The 16,877-nt window shown below is 42.8% G+C and overlaps 1 protein-coding gene across 1 annotated transcript in view; it reads left to right on the top strand.

The window, feature by feature from the left end:
* LOC148040783 (exostosin family protein) overlaps positions 1 to 16,514 on the top strand; it is a 230,017-nt gene extending 213,503 nt beyond the window's left edge. Inside the window, exons 13-14 of the mRNA XM_087667045.1 lie at positions 15,566 to 15,751; positions 15,968 to 16,514. Of these exons, the coding sequence (XP_087523171.1) occupies positions 15,566 to 15,751; positions 15,968 to 16,063 (282 nt within the window). The 3' untranslated portion in view covers positions 16,064 to 16,514. The remainder of the gene's footprint in view (positions 1 to 15,565; positions 15,752 to 15,967) is intronic.
* Positions 16,515 to 16,877: the final 363 nt, after the last annotated feature.

The raw sequence follows: 16,877 nt of genomic DNA on the forward strand, positions 1-16,877 counted from the left end.
TGTTTGTTATGGGCATCTCAACATGGACACGATTCGACGGGCTGCATGGAGAGAGATGGTGGAGGGACTTCCAAATTTTCCTCCTATTCACATCCTTTGTCCTAGCTGCTTCAATGGCAAGCAGCATCGGTAGTGGTATCCACAGGTTGCCACTAGGAGGGCTACTACAACACTAGAGTTGGTACACACCGACCTATGCAGACTTATGGATACAGTCTCCCTTGGGAAGGCCAAGTATTTGACGTTGATTGTCGATGATGTGTGGCCTTATTTTCTGGAGTACAAGAGCAAGGCATAATCCTTGTGCGAGTGGAAGGTGTTGGCTAAGAAATAGACTACCTTAAAGGTTCATGGTGTTTAAGCCAATCACAGTAGAGGGTTTACTTCTCACCTCTTCTCTTAATTTTGCAGGGATCACGATATTCAGATGGAGTATTCCCATCCGAATACACCATTGGAGAATGGCATGGTGGAGCGTGCGGATTGGACTATGCTAGAGATGGCTCGATCGATGCTCGAGCATCGAGGATTACCTCATTCCCTTTGGGGTGAGGCGGTGGCGACTACGGTTCACATCCACAATTGATTCCCCACTTTGCTTTGCAAGAAACGACTCCCTACGAGGCTTTCTTTGATTGGTAGCCTTTTGTGTCTCAACTTTGCATCTTTGGGTGTGGTGCCTTTGTCCATGTGGACAACAAGAAGAGGAAGACCAAGCTCAACTCTAAGTTGAGAAAGCTTATCTTTGTGGGGTATAGCACCACCACGAAGGGCTATTGGCTCTATTGCTCGACAACATAGAAGATCAAGGTGAGCATGGATGTGATCTTTGATGAGGCCTCGACTTCCGAGGATTTGATTGATGGTTCTATTGCAGGTAATTCTTCTTCAACGACGAATGGCCTCCCTCCTTTGGTTCCCATTCTAGGCAGTCTTGTTGAAGCAACCATTGGAATTTTGCCAACGGTCTCGAGGCCACTACATGCACCAGGCATCTATTAAAGAACAGTGGAACTCTAGCTAGAAGATCATTCCGAGCGCTTGTCGATTTGAGCATTATCTCATAGAAGCCTTGTGGGCCAACAAGTATTTAATCTACAGTTAGTTTGCAAAATAGAGTTTAACCATTGGCGGATCCAAGAGAGCACAAGAACCTTACTCATGAAAAGGTAAGCACACAGTTTGGGGCTCATTGCAGGGTGGTGCCACTACAAGTCTAGGCAAAAACAGGTAACGGGCAGTCAAGATGGCAGGGCGGTGATGAGGTCAAGAGGGTAGGGCAGTCGTGTAGGCTCCATCTCTCTCTCTCTCTCTCTCTCTCTCTCTCTCTCGGCTGTCCCAGCCCCTTATTGTGTTTTCATTTATCATTTTGTTAGCCTGTAACTTTTAGTGTTGTCAATTTGTCATCTCCTAGGGTTGAGCTCCTATCAGAGTCTAATAGAGACATGGAAGCTCTGGCATTTTAGTGTGCATTTCTCGAGTTCTGAGGATTTTAGCATTCCCTAGCTTGGGCCACTTTGGTAAGGACATTGTCCAGTTCCCTTGATTTTATTGCCATGTCAGCTTTTTTTGGGGTGCATTTTTAATGCTGCTGACTGCTTTAAATGCAGTCTCCTAGCTGGTGGGGTGGTCTCTAGGAGGGCTTATCACATAGTAAGGTCTTAGAGCCTCCGTGTGCTCGAAAGGACTTAGTGCGCGTCATCTGCGGCTTATTGCCTTGAGCACAATACTCTGATAGCCGATGCAGAACAATCTTCGTGGCCTAGAAAGGAGAGGTGGCACAAGGAGTGCGTGGTGGAAGATGCATATGCTCCGGAGGGGTAGGGAGCAAAGGTCGATGTCGACAGTCTTCGGTGGGATGACCGTTCGTGCCGCAGTAGTAGCACCCAGTAGAAGGGCAATCTGTTATTGGAGACGCCATGGTATCGGTGTGGCAAACTAGAGAAGGGAGAGTGGGAGGGAGAAAAAAGAACATCTCCCAATGTGCAATGGAAATGATAGAGAAATCAAATGTTGATGCCAAACTTGCCACCGGTCTTTGTCTTCTCTGATGAGGAGAGAGAAAGACAAAAAACGCAGGTGAGAAGAGAGAAATACTAAAAACGCAAGTGAAACTAGCAGCAATAGTTAATATGTTGAAATCAGCTCCGACCAGTTTGTGGTAGGCTGGAAATAGGCACTAGACTGTTGTAGACAGCAATGGCTAGCTTGGACCGCGATGTCCTCTGCGTCCGGGGTGTGGGCAGCAAGCTAAAATACATGAAATCTACAAAAACGAGATTGTTTTCTGAATGAAGAGTGATCAGCAATAGTCACTTTGCTGTAAATAGTTGCAAACTGTGGGTGGAAGGTTGGAAACATGCGTCAGACTGTAGATGACAGCAAGGGACAGCTGAGATTGCGATGTCCTCCGCGAAAGAGGTGTGGACAGCAAGCTGAAATCACCTGAAACTTGCAAAAACGAGATTTTGATGCAACGAAAGAAGAAGAGAAGTGGATGCCGAATCCGCCACCGGTCTTTGTCGTCACTAGAGTGGAGGATCTTTACCATTGTTTGAGCAGATCCGGCTCTGATACCATGTCAAAAGATGACGTACCAGCGAGATAGTAGGGTTTGCGGGGAGGAACACAGAATGAACTCGGCAAACATGGAGAAGAGAAGGGAAGAGAGAAGAAACTGTGATGAATGGAATGATGAAGACCTGAATCATGGAGTGAATGTGATACAAGGGAATAAGGGTGCCGTAGGATAATGAAAATGATGAAGACAGTCATGAACCACGAACCGCAATGTCCTCCTGAAGGGATGTGAGGGTGGTGGAGAGGTTGGAGAGAAGATGTGACGGATTCAATGAATGAGCCATAAGGAATGAATGAGAGAGTGGCCTATAAATAGGCACAATCAGTCTAGGATGGCTTCCCTTTTTGCGGCTGCAAACCCTAAACGCAAACCATAGTAGCTAGAAACGTTTAGAAACGAAATGTCAGAAACGTGTTTTGTAAGTTTCTTTGAAAAGGGGATCAAATAAGAAACGTGGGTTTTTTTATATAGGGATTTTTTGTCACAAGACTGTGACAACTATTACCTTTTGGTTGATTTCTTTATTACATATTTTATTTGGTTTTTCTTTTTGGAAGGACCCCTCTTGAAATCTAAACGCCTGAGTTGCATGCTCAGTATGTGAAACAGACAGGAATGTCCAGTGAGTCAAGACTGGACAGTTAAGGTCCAATACAAGTCTGGAAGAGACTGATGGCACTGTAGATTGACAAGCCTGGAAGAGACTTGTGAAAGTGTATATGGACAAGTGTGCTGAAGAACTAGCCTGGAAGAGACTAGTTCAAAGTGAAGATGGACAAATCTCCAAAAGATTAGTCCATGTGGGGTCATCAGTGGAAATTCACTTTCAGTTGAGCTACATTACAAGTTTGGATGTAGCCATAGTCTGCAAAGATGGTCAAAAGGCTAGTGGGGATGCAATGGAAGCAACTCCTAAAATTTAGGGAGTTACTATTTTTGGACCTTAGAATCTGTTCGCGTCATTATCTTCGTTTTTGTACGAGGATTAATCCTCTGGTCTGTGCCGAGGTCAAATTTTGAACAGAGGATGGAGAATTTTAGACCGGAAGGCTAGAACGGGAAACACCTTCCAGTGCTGCCATTTGGCACAAAGTTGTGCACTTACCTCTTTAAAGAGGGCTGGCGTGCAGTTTTTTGGGTCTTGGAGGGCTCATTTGAAGAGGAGGAACAGTGGTTGATGCAGAATTGGTTTTGGAGAGCTTGCCTACCTTGCCTATGATGCACAGAGACTTGAGTTTGCTCCCTACTCTCTCTCTTTCTCTCCCTGACAGTTTTGGATATGCCTCAGTTGAGGGCTTTTATGCTGATTTATGTACAGTTGTGTGGGAATATGCTGTCTTTGCATGAGGCAAGAGCCTCCTTTCTTTAGGAACAGGAGCTGTAGTTTGTTGTTCCCAAGCAGGAATAGGTGAGGGTGGTAATCTCACCAAGCAGGTGTCTGAAACAGCACTAAATCAGTACAGATTTTGGACTGTTCAGAGGTTATTTTAGAGCCCAATTGATGTCAGAATCAAGGGGCACTTGGCACAGATGATGCAGGACAGTGCAGGAACAATATGAGCTGAAAACAGGTTTCAGAACAGGTCTGAACTAGTAATTACAGTGGGCTGAACAGTACAGGAAACAATATGAGTTGAAAACAGGTCTCAGAACAGGTCTGAACCAGTAATTACAGCAGACTGAAATGGTCAATTCTGCACTCCAACCAGAAGTTTCAGACTTGGGCAGAGTTTCCCCTCCTGGTCAACTTGTTTTGGGTTAGTAATTGTACTGTTATGCTGCCAAATTTCACTCAAAATAGGTGAAAGACAGCCCATTGTACTTTCTCTCTTTAAAAATAAAGAAATACTGCAAGGGGCGCCTGACTTAGGGGCCAACAGGGTGTCTGTGTGGCAACAGGAGCATTCTAGCTTCCTGTATTTCTTCTTGATTCTGTCTTTAAGTTCAGGTAATGTGGGCGACTGTTAATTGGGTGAAAGCATTTATATATTTTGGTTGTACACTACCGCCCTTCCTAGTGAACAGGCCGGTTACATGGTTCCATTGCCGGGATCGAATCACTTTTTTCCTAAAGAGTGAGCGAGGGTTGGTTTGGGTGTAAGACACAGAATTGTGCATTATGGCTGATAGAAAGGAAGACACCAGAGAGGAAGCGTCTGCATCACAGGAGATCCCTGTTGTTCATGTGGTGGGAGAGTCTTCTAGACCTCCACAGTTTGTTACTCCTCCTGTTATGGCTGAGCCACAAGTTCTTATGGCTTCTTCTATGGATGAAGACATTTTCAAGACTCAGTTAGTTGCTGCTGTGAGTATGTTTACTCAAATGATGCAGAATCCAAGGTTTTTGGCATTTTTGCAGCCCTCCCTTCCTTTACAGCAAGTTGGGCAACCTGCAAAGATTTCGAATCCAGTAGAGGTCCAGGATAAGGGTAAGCACGCTGCAGATTTAGTGGAAACACCAAGGCAGCTTGCGGAGTCAATGGAGACTCCAAGATTAGTTCTGACTGCCCAGGAACAGGTGGCGGAAACGCTAGTTACATAGGCATTGCCAGTTCAGCTCGCCACCTTACAGGAGCCAAATGTTGGCTTAAATGGACAGGGAAACAGTTTTCAGGCTTTACCACAGGTTTTCCCACCGACCTCTGTACATCTTGGATACTTTGGAGGTGAATCTGTATTTCAGAGTATGGCTGGTTATGCGCCTGGAAACCAGATTTATGTACCAGGAACAGTGTTTGGGGGTACACAGGGTTTTATGCCAAACCCCATGTATGGCAATATAGGCATGCAGCCTGGATTTCAGGGTGTTCAGGGCAGTTTGGGAATGCCACAGGGCACTTTTGGTATGGCTGGTTATCAAAATCAGCAAGCAAGTATTGTGTCTACAAGCCCTGTAGTCAGTGGTCCGGCAACGCCTATGCCACTTGTTAGTGTTCCTATGTTACAGGCATATCCTACGGACCCTTTGATGGCTCATGAGAAGCCAAAGCCATATAAGGAAGGTGGTGCAGCCGTACAGTTTGACATCTTTCGAGGATTTGAAGATAGGACTAAGGCTCTCTCTTTCTTACAGCAGTTTGATGCCGCATTTGCAGGAGGGAACTTTACAGAGCCTTCCAAGGTCCGGAACGCTGCCACTTTTCTTAAGGACAATGCTAGTCAGTGGAGTACTGTTGATACAAGGACAGGCTTCTGCCACTTGGACTTATTTTAAGCAAGTATTTGCTTTTGCTTGGTTGACTAATGAATTTGAGATCGATGTTATGTCAGCTTGGCACAATTTGGATGCATCTAAATGCAAGGATTTGGAAGACTATAACAAGAAGTTTTGGGAGGCTTTACTTCCAGTCACTTCTTACAGGGTTGTGCCATTGACCAAGCAGATAGAGAAATATTGCTGCGGGCTGCCCAAGGAACTCCGGAATTATTGTACAAAGACAAAGGTCACCACTTTGACTCAGTTAATTGAGAATGCCACTACAGGAAATGCATTATTGTTGGGACAGTCAAGCGATTTTGGGGGCAGCATTAAACAAGACAAATCTGAAAAATTTTCAGCAAAGAAGCCATTTGGTAAACAGGTTTCTCAGATTTCTCAGAGCACATGTAAATCTTGGCAGTTCAAGAAGAAGCCAGCTAAGTTCTTTGGACAGCAGTCAAAGGACCAGAAGAAGCCTTTTGTGCGCAAGTCTCTTGAAGAGAGAAAGGCTTCAATGGCTGAGAGGAAGTGCTTTATCTGTGAGCAGACTGGTCATATTGCGTCTAATTGTCTGGACAAAAATAAGAGATCAGCTGATGATGATAAAGAGGACAAGAAAGGAAAGAAGCCCAAACCTTCAGCAGGTTTAGTGCCAGATATGTTGGGAGACAAGCCACACTCGGATGCTAATGAGCTTTGCAGAGCTTGGGGTAAAGTTAGGGATCAACATGTACTTATTTTCTTTGATCCTAGAGCTAAGGCAAACTTTATCTCACCAGAGTTGGCTTCTACTTTGGGCATCAGAGCAGATGAGATGGGCTACACAGCAGAGGCAGGGTTGGCATGTCCTGGCCACTCAGAGTCTGTGACACCCATTCTTGGAAAGCTGCGTCTTCATGTACAGTCTTATGTTGATGCAAAATAATTTTATATCATGCCACTTGAAGGCTGTGATGTCTTGTTGGGAATGCCATGGATGTTCAGAAAGCATGGTGTGTTGGATGCCTTTAACAAGACATTGACTTTGGAACATAGGGGAAAGACTCATGTGCTTGATGTGAAGCTTAAGGAGAGTCTGTACATGTTGCATTGGCTTCTGCCATTACATCTGTAATAAAGAATCATCTTTCTGCGTACTTGATTTTTGCACGTGATGTTAAGGATAATGATGAGTCAAATTTCTCTATGTTAAATAGAGACAGGTCCGCTTTCTTGTCTCAGTTCAGTGATTGTTTTTCTGACTCATTACCGTCACAGTTGCCACCAGAGAGGTTTGAGGATCATTCGATAGATTTGGTGCCAGGCAGTAGCCCACCAAATAGACCTCCGTATAGGGTTAGTGCAGCCCAACAGAAAGAGATATTGAAAAATTTAGAGTTTTGTTCCAAAGAATGATTGAAAATTAATCAAATGCAGCTACTGCCCTACCATAACAGCTTGTAAATGCAAAGAACTGAAGAAAATTAGTCATTTATTGTTGTTGAACTAGGTTTAGAGTATATTTACGAGTCCGGGACCCGAGGAAATCAGGGGATGTTAAAGGAAAAAGTATAAGTTATGCCGCACAGGTACTTGGTGGTATCTGGTGCCAGTTGTTGGCCTAGGTCATTCATTTGGCCATAAGTGTCAGTTGGTGATACTAGAGAAGTGACATTTAATGGTACCCAATGCCAATCTGATGGTCAAATATGGCATAGAGACACTTGAGAATAGAAGTTGCCTAGCCAATTTAATTATTGGCCTGTGAGATTATTTTTCGGAGCATCGAAATAATGATTAGATTAATTTTCAGTATTTAAAGACTGAAAATTAATATTTAATTACAGATAAGGCTAGAAAAACCATTTGGCAAGACTGCAACTTGTCAAAAATGCCCATACAAGACTGAAAAATGTCTTTGGAGGCTCGAGAGAGGCATTTTTAGTGTATTTAGCCTGCAAGAGAGAGAGAGAGAGAGGAGATGTTGCTGGTCTGATTTGCAACCATTGGATGACCTGAGGCAACCAGGGACATGAGAAGACCAATCAACAAAGATGACAGCATCACATGTGCAACATTTACTTAACCATGCGATTAAAAATTAATCCACATGTTAAGTGAGGTTTCAAAAATACATGTCCTCATGACAGCCCTTCCCCTTTAAATCCTTGCAATCATCCTCGATTGCCTTGCCAAATGTATCAAAAGCAAAGTACTACACCGGAATTTCCATAGAGCATCATAGTCAACACAATATTGCGTTGCACTGCTGTTCAACCATTCCATATGCCCAACATATGCTGAAAATTACCAGCCAACATAACATAACATAAGACAAAGAATCTCAGAAACATTGCTAGATTATCATGTGACATATCTATTTCTCATGAGTTTAACTCACCTGGCAAAACCAAACCATAGCAAAGCATAACCAAGCATAAACCATGGCTAAAACATCAATGGCATCATAACATATGTTGTTGTGTATGGAACTAGATGTAAACCATTGAAAATTAAGCATAATCTGATCATAAAGTGATAACTTGCTGATCTAAGAACTAAACACAAATTGCTGCAAATGTGACCCCAAACTGATCACAAACTCATTGCAAAAATTGACCAGCAATCAATGGAAAAACTGATGCAAAATTGATCGAAAAAGTGACCATAAACAGTTCTCAAACTAATAAAAAACTAAGCTGAAACTGAGTAGATTTTTTGTCTCAAAATTGAGGCAAAATTCATGCCAAATTGATGATAAGCTGATGCAAAAGTATAGTTCTAATGCCCAGGTGAAACTCGTACTCATCTACATACATCTCACATTGACTAGTACACTAAGTAGTGACCTCATGGCAAACATACTGTCAGTGCAACACCTTGGATGCATACTGAATACATCCGAGATCCACTACATACAAGAGTTGTCCATTACTGAGGAGTGAAGGTGCTAGCTCCCTCACAAGCATCAAGTAATACTTTGGACCTCTGCTCTGCTGAACCTGATTGACCCCGAACTAAAGTTAGTTCTAACTGGAAAGCATCAAGGTAAAACTGCAACAACTGAGGATGGTCTGCCAAGTTATCCTCCTCCATCCATTTCGCATCCATTGGTGAATAATTTTGAAACTTCACCAAGTTTCTTTTGGAACCCTTACCCTTGATTATTCTCTCTTTGTGTGCCAAAATCTGCTACTCTGGTACCAGTATTTCATCGAGCTCTTCAATCTTCGGTTAAATTTCAGCAGATGCATCCTGTGCCACATCTCCATGAAAAGGTCCAAGCAAGCTCACATGAAAGGCATTGTGTATCCGCCAGTGTGGAGGCAATTTCAGCCTATAGCATGCATCACTGATCCTCTCCAACACTTGAAATGGCCCATAGTATCTCATAGATAGCTTTGGATACAATCGCTCTTTGCCCTCCATCTTTCTCAGCCGTGCCTTTTCAAATTGTAGCAATACATAATCACCCTCTGCAAAGTGCAAAGCACGCCTATGACGATCAACGGCTCTCTTAGTAAGCTGAAAGATGATTTTTTATTACTTTGAAAATAGCAGAAGTAGATACAATAGGGACAGATTTCTCTTTCAATTTTACATCCAAAGTATGACCTTTGTCTCTATGGAATAGGGTCACAATCATATCATGAGTATCAATCACTGCATGCACACAATGACACTAAGGCATACCAAGCAAGACATCATATCCTTCCAATGGAGCAATAAAGAACTCTTTGCTGTCCACATAACTTTGAATGTGCAAACGAAGCTTTCCAATGATAGGAGTGACCAGCTCTGCATGTCCCTTTCATGCCATACGAATCTCACCCATGGGCCCCATCTCATCCTCTCTGATGCCTAAACGGGTTGCCATATCAAGAGAGATGAAATTTGACCGTGCCCCTAGATCAAGAAAAATCAATGCATGTTGATCTCTGATTTTGCCCCATGTCCTGCAAAGTTCAGTACTATCTTGATTAGGCTGATCAGCCACATCAAGCACTAAACCAGCAGTGGTTTTGTCTTTCTTTTCCTTATTATCCTCCTTTTGAGCTTGTTTATTAGGACAGTTGTGTGCTATATGCCCTTCTTGTTCACAAATATAGCATTTATTTGTAGCCATTAGCTCCCCACGTCGTGCATCACTTTTCCCACTCTTTCTTTGCGATCTGTTTCTCTTTCCAGCCCTATTTTCAGATGTGCCTTGATTTTCAACTTTATTTTCAGATTTATCCTTTTTCTCAACCTTTGCCTCTTTGACATGTGACTTGGCATCTTCATCATGGAATCGTGCATCCTTTCCATAGAGCAATGCGTCGGCTATAGTAGCAGTTTCTATAAGCTAAGACATGTTGGAAACAAGGGACTTAATGCAAAAATCCCGAATACCCTTTGACAAACCACAAATATACTTCACTTGCTCATGGAGGGGTACTGTGCGATAAGAAGTAACTGGTAACAATGCATCCCAAAACTTCTTATTGTATTGATCCAAGTTCTTGCAATCTTTGAAATTCAACTAATTCCAAGTTGTCATAATGTCTACTTCAAAGGTACTTGTCAACCAATTTGAAGCAAACATTTGCTTGAACTGGACCCAAGTGATAGGTGACTTTCCTTGAATAAGAAGCCTAGTCCACCACTGCAATGCATTTCCCTTCAAAAATGTGGCTACCTTGTGTATCTTAGATATCTCTGTGAAGTTGTTTCTAGAATAAGCTTGGTCAAACTGTTGAATAAAAACACGTCCTTTCAGCCTATCTTGTGCACCACTAAAAGGTTCAAACCTCACGCTTTTGCCACCTTCATCATAGTCCTTTAGCAAACCTATGGGTGTCAAGTAATCATAAATGGGCTGCTGCAAAAGGGTGCATTGGCTGTATTTGCATAAAAACGAACACTATCTGAAGCACCTACATGACCAGCACCAAATCCTTGTGCTCCAACAATCTCTAGGGGTGCCGACATACATGGGGTTAGGCATTCCACTTGCATTACCGGAATACATTGGGTGTTGTGAGCCATGCATTGGCTGCTGCATACCATAGGGATTTGTGCCATACATTCCTGTATGTGGTGCTTGTTCAACCATAGCATGAAAAATGGTACCGCCACCAAAGTATCATCATTGTCCCATGCTTGCATGTGCATAATTGCCTTGTTGCCCATGTTCCCATGGATTGGCACTACCAAGTTGGCCATGCATTTGCACTTGCTGCCCCACGGATACCAACTGTTTGTGCTCGTCGAGCATTTTGGGCTCTTCTAAAGAAGGCTTAGGCATTTTCTTCGGTTCTTATGGTTGTCCCGAAGTTGTAGGTGTCTTCTTGTCTTTGCCTTTGCTGTCCTTCTTTGGGGCATTCAAGAATCGAGTAAATTGGGGATGCTTTGCTAATTTAGCAAAGAGATTTGCTGTTGTGCACATTCGATCCTTGAAGCTATCATCAAATTCTTCAGCCCTTGCAGGTCGTCAGCCTCTTTATGCATTGAAGTGCTAACATTTGGGTCATTTTCCACATTTTCAGCATGCTGTCCAAGGAGTGATGCATCCTCTCCACTTGATCGCGTATCACCATGTGAAGACATGCTTGCTGTAATTCACTGTTGAGAACAATTTCAGCAATAATGCAACAGTCCCAAGTTGCAATCAAGTACCATGGGCCCACCAATTCAAAGGATCTGATGGCATCCCGACAATGGAACCATGTTAACAGCCTTCCTTCTATGGATGGGTGGTAAATCCCTGATTACAACTTAATCACAGCAGCAAACAATTAACGCAAATCTGAAAATACAAATTTACCTATTGATCTTGGATAATGCACACCCAATTGGCCCCAAAATTGGTGCCTTTTTCGGTATTTCTCTAGCTTTATTGAAGAAAAAGTTGATTTACAATGGGATACTCCCGATCCCCTTGCTATCGAAAGTGACCAGGAAGTCTTCAATCTGATTTGCCCCTTGATTTGGGCAGGCCTTCACCCACTTATAGACGATGGAAATGCCCCAAATACAATGGCTAGCCAGTCCTCCATTTGAATTTAGCTGAAATTCAACTTCAGCCTTGTTGAATCCAAGTCTTGGAGCTTCCAACTTTTGGCACGCTTCCTGAGATAGTTGCTAAACTCTAATTTCTGCTGTAAATTAGGGTTTACAGTAGAGAAATTTGCAATTTCTCAGCCTCCGAGGGTCCAAATGATGAGATCTTCGGAGCAAGGTTGTGAAATGATTAGGAGATGAGAGAGAGAGCTGTAGAGAGAGAAATTTCAGAGTTTTGTCTCGAAGAATGACTGAAAATCAGTCAAATGCAACTGCTACCCTACCATATTAACTTGTAGATGCAAATAATTAAAGAAAATCACTCATTTATTGCTGCTCCCCTATCTCAACAGCCTGTAGATGTTGTCGCCTGTTGTTGATTGATCTTCTCTTGTCCTTGGCTGTCTCAGAAGGTCATCCAATGGCTGCAAATTAGACCAACAGCATCTCATTTCTCTCTTTTGTAGGTTGAATATACTAAAAATGCCTCTTGAGCCTCTAAAGACGTTTTTCAGTCTTGCATGGGCATTTTTGACAAGTGGCAGTCTTCCCAAATGGTTTTTCCAGCCTTATCCATAATTAAATATTAATTTTCAGTCCTTAAATACTAAAAATTAATCTAATAATTATTTCGGTGTCCTGAAAAATAATCTGACTGGCCAATAATTAAATTGGCTAAGCGTTGCATAGCTTTGGCCTCCTCTATCTTATACTCATCCCACTTATTCCATAGAGTGGACACCACTGTCTTGGCACAAGGTGGACCGCGTATGATAAAGGCGCTTGAGTAAAAACCACATGTAAGAGAACCAAGTTAAAGAGGCTTCTTCAACTCGAGTGTACTATGCTCACGACACATGGCACACACCTTTACCTTACCGGGAAGAAGGTGAGAACTGATGTAGCTTTGTGGACCAACCTCTTCACCCACTTGAGCTTCCCAATGTCCTTCATGAGCAAGTCCAACATATGGAGTCCACACAATTGTGGGAAACTCGGTCTCAAGCAAATAGCCCATGTGTCGACAATTCGATGAATTGTCAGTAACAACTTGCACCACATTTGAGGGACCCACCTACAACCAGAAATTACAAGTAACAATATTTGGAGGTTAGAGAGAGAGAGAGAGAGAGAGAGAGAGAGAGAGAGAGAGTTGAGCCTTTCAAGGTTCAAGAATAAAGAGAGATAGAGGTTTGGGGGGAAGACAGAATTAAGATAGATATTAGAGAGAATAGGAAGATAGATAGTTATACATAAATTATAATGAAAGAAAGTGAACTAATTTAAGAGACAAAAAATATCTCAATGATAGCTTGTCAAATGTGGCGGTAGATAAATGTACCTATTTTTTTCCTCTCCTTCTTGCTAGTGTCTACTGCCCACAAAAAGTAAATGTCGAGTGGACATCAGACGGGTATGTTGATGATATCCCATTTCTTAGGATCACTCCATCCGTTGGTGAGAATGGAGCAACCATATTTTATCCATGTGGCCGGAATAGAATCAAGGGCTCTATCAATCCTCTCTTCCTCTTCATCAATATTTTTCGTTCTCATGTCGTTGTATATGATATTGGTCCATTCTTCATATGAAGCCACATTGGCAATGGCTTTTACCATCTTCTTCCATTGCGTTTACTTTAGAACATTGAATGCAAGACTATACTCAAATCACCATGCGTGCAATTTCAATGTCCTCAAGTTGTTGCCTTTCTCTAAGAAAGGCAACCGATCTATGTACATGACCAGGAGCTTGAGAGAGGATTGTCTCCGGTGCCACATAAGCCTCCACTCTTTGTCTTTTGCCAGAGTTGGATGCGGATGTGGAGCCCCCACTACCAATGGTGGAAGTCTCTCTTGCATCAGTTGAAGATATGTCCACATTCGATGCTTTCTCATTAGTAGGTATAGGAGTTGGTGTTGATATGCCACTTTCTCCTCTTGTAGATCTCCCTCTCATCTTGGCGAGAATCTCGTGTGCAATGTTTTGAGGGATTTCCTTGCATGGAGCAACTTGTTCCCTTGTCTTGGAAAGATGTTGGAGAAGCTGGGTTACACCATTTGTACAGTGCTTCCCACAATACTTGCACATCCAATGGTGGGAGTTGGACTTCTTTGTGTCCCTCTCCACATGGATGGCGTGCAAATTGAAGGCCTTGTGCTTCTCATGAGTCATGGTGCCAATGTTGGATGGAGAGGCGTGAGGGAGAGTGAGAGAGAGGGGGAGAGTGAGATGCTTAATTCTTGACTTGGAAGTTGAAAGAGAGGGAGAGGGTTGGGGTAAAGTTGAAAGAGCAAGAGGGAGAGAGAGGGAATGGGAGAGGCTTGAGCCTTGAGCCTTGATAGGGTGTGGAAAAGAGGAGAGAGAGAGAGAGGCTAGAGCTTCACGAATCACAAATCACCACCGAGATTCAAAATCCAAGAGAGGGAGATGAGAATGGCAAAAGCTTGCAGAATTGGTGTGGAAGCATGGATGAGAGAAGCACTTTTTGTAGATGAAAGAAGGGTCAAACAGTCAAAGAGGAGTCAACAATCAAACAGGGCTTCCAGCTGGATGGAATCCAAGGGGGGCTGGGGGAGGAGTGCATAGCTGGAAAAGGGGGTGGTCTGAAGTATCCAAGGTTTCCCACCCCCCTAAAGTGCCATGCAAGATGACATGGACCCAGAAACACGGAAGTGGGAATGCGCAGAAACAGGGAGACACACGCCAGACGTGGTGGCCAGAAATGGCTGGTTTGAACATACGAATTCGTATGGATAAATACTATATCGTACGGTATGAATAGTACCATATGACGTACGGAGGCAACTATGGGTGTGAGCTCCTGTCAGAGTCTGATGGAGACATGGAAGCTCTGACATTTTAGTATGCATTTTCCAAGTTCTAAGAGCATTTTCAGCATTTCCCAGCTTGGGCCACTCTGTCGGACAATGTCTAGTACCCCTGATTTTATTGCCACATCAGCTGAATTATTTCTGCATTTTTAATGCTGGCCATCTGGCTGGTCGGCTAGTTTTTGCTCATTTTCTGCTACATAGAGCAGGCTGGCTGGCTGGGGCAGATCATCTTTGCAGGCTGCTCCTCCGTCTCTGGTGCTGTTGCTGCCATCATGACACATCATTTCAGGCCAGATCTGGTGCCCTCAATGACACCTTGGGCTGCATGCAAGGACTGATCTGTTTCTATTCAGCATTTATTTAAGTCAGTGCAGCTTTCTTTCTTCCTTGATCTTCCTGCTGTCTTCTTTCTCTGTGTTCGAGTTCCTTCTTCCATTGTGCACTCTCACACATTCCTCGTTCCTGGTTCCATACGGATATGTAGTATGATGCAACATTAATACAAATTTCATTCATTCTCTCTCTAGGATGTTACATCTTGAGTCTTTCTCACACCTTAGTAACATCTCTGGTTAAGTATGAAACAGGGATCACAATTGCTCTTAACTGATTCTGTTGTCTGCTGAGTGCCATGTGACTCCTTCAATCAAGGCCAAGACTCTTAGATAATATAATCCAAAAGAGCTAGCTAACACTCCACTCTCCAACTCTGAATGCTTGTTAGTTTTTTCAGAAGGAGAGTGTCCGCCTTTAATGGGCTTCTCCAAAATGAAATACATATATATTATACAAAGGCATTACCCAGAATCTGAGTCTCCCAACTCTCAATGCTTGTTGATTTCTTCAGAAAGAGTTTGTGTATCTTGAATATAGACTCCTCCCAAGGAAAACACAAACGCTTCTGAGAACTTCATTGTGTCACTGCAGGCTGTTAATGAGACAGAATTGGAATCCAAACTCACTACTGTTGGGCGCATTTGGCAGCGGTTTCTGTATCGAGATTCTGTTCTACTTGAAGCACAAAGACAGAAGAAAGAATTTAACTTAAGCAGCACATGGGCAGAAAGCTTTTTCTCCCTCACAGATGATGATGCTTTTGCAACATTTATACAGGTGAAAGGCAACACCCACCCAAACACACACTGCACACACATGTATGTATCTATGTATAGCCATTCATCTATCCATGTATCTATGTAACACACACACACACACACACACCCCTGAACACGAACACACACATAGACATTATATATGTCTAAATAGTCTTTGTTTAAATTGCACAATGATGAATAGTCTAAATAGTCTCTGTGTTGATCTCTTTACAAGGTGCTACATTACAAATTGTACAATGATGAATGGAGGCGGCAACTTTCAAACAAAGCAACACAAAGTTTTCATTCAGCCAGGTGTAAAGCAAGATAAAAGCGAGGGTGTAAAGCAATTTATTCAATTTTTTTAAATTAAAGAAGGGATTTTTCCATATGCATTCGTGTACTTCCAACGATGTAAAATGCCTGAAATGTATCCTACCTCGATTATTTTCACCATTCACGCACCAGAGAGACTCACTGCACATACTGGGTGGTCAAGATGGCTACATAGGTTTTTGGGTGTCGTGGCTGAACCCTCACCCGGGATTCTTGTAATCAACATCTGATTCCTGTTTAACAAAGATATGTCGAGGCATCTTTGAAAGAAGAGCAAATAACTCTTACTGGTTTCATACTTGCTTTTGAAAGGCTCTTTACTTACTAGGACAGATGTTTCGATATAAGGTCGTGCTTAATGCTTGGCTTTTCGATGTCAATCAACCACATATGTGCCCTCTTGCCTGACCAGGGCTCCCTTCCGATACCCTTGAGGGGACTTTCAATCATCTCTTGCTTCAAACGAGGACCTATCACCTTAATTCTAGTAAATTATATATCAGCTTATCAAAATCATCTATTCTCATGTCATTAGTTTCGCGACGTGATAATGCGATTTGAATGGGTGGGGATGTGCTTCCAATGGCTCACTTTTTGTTAGTGTTGCCCTTTAGGGCATATCCTATTAAAATGGTGCAGTGACAACGTGATGCTAGCTTCAAAAAATTTACCCTTTGTTCACTTTAGTTAAATTAAACTACCCATTATTGAAGGTGAAGCAACAATCGGAATCAATTAACAATCGACAAAGTAGGCATGCAAGAGATGATCCCATTTTTGAAATGAAGGTGAGGAAAAAGAGCGCACGA

This window comes from Lygodium microphyllum, chromosome 1, assembly GCF_053477565.2.
Source record: "Lygodium microphyllum isolate KBCC chromosome 1, Lygodium_microphyllum_v1.1.10, whole genome shotgun sequence".
In the NCBI taxonomy this organism is placed as follows: Eukaryota; Viridiplantae; Streptophyta; class Polypodiopsida; order Schizaeales; family Lygodiaceae; genus Lygodium; species Lygodium microphyllum.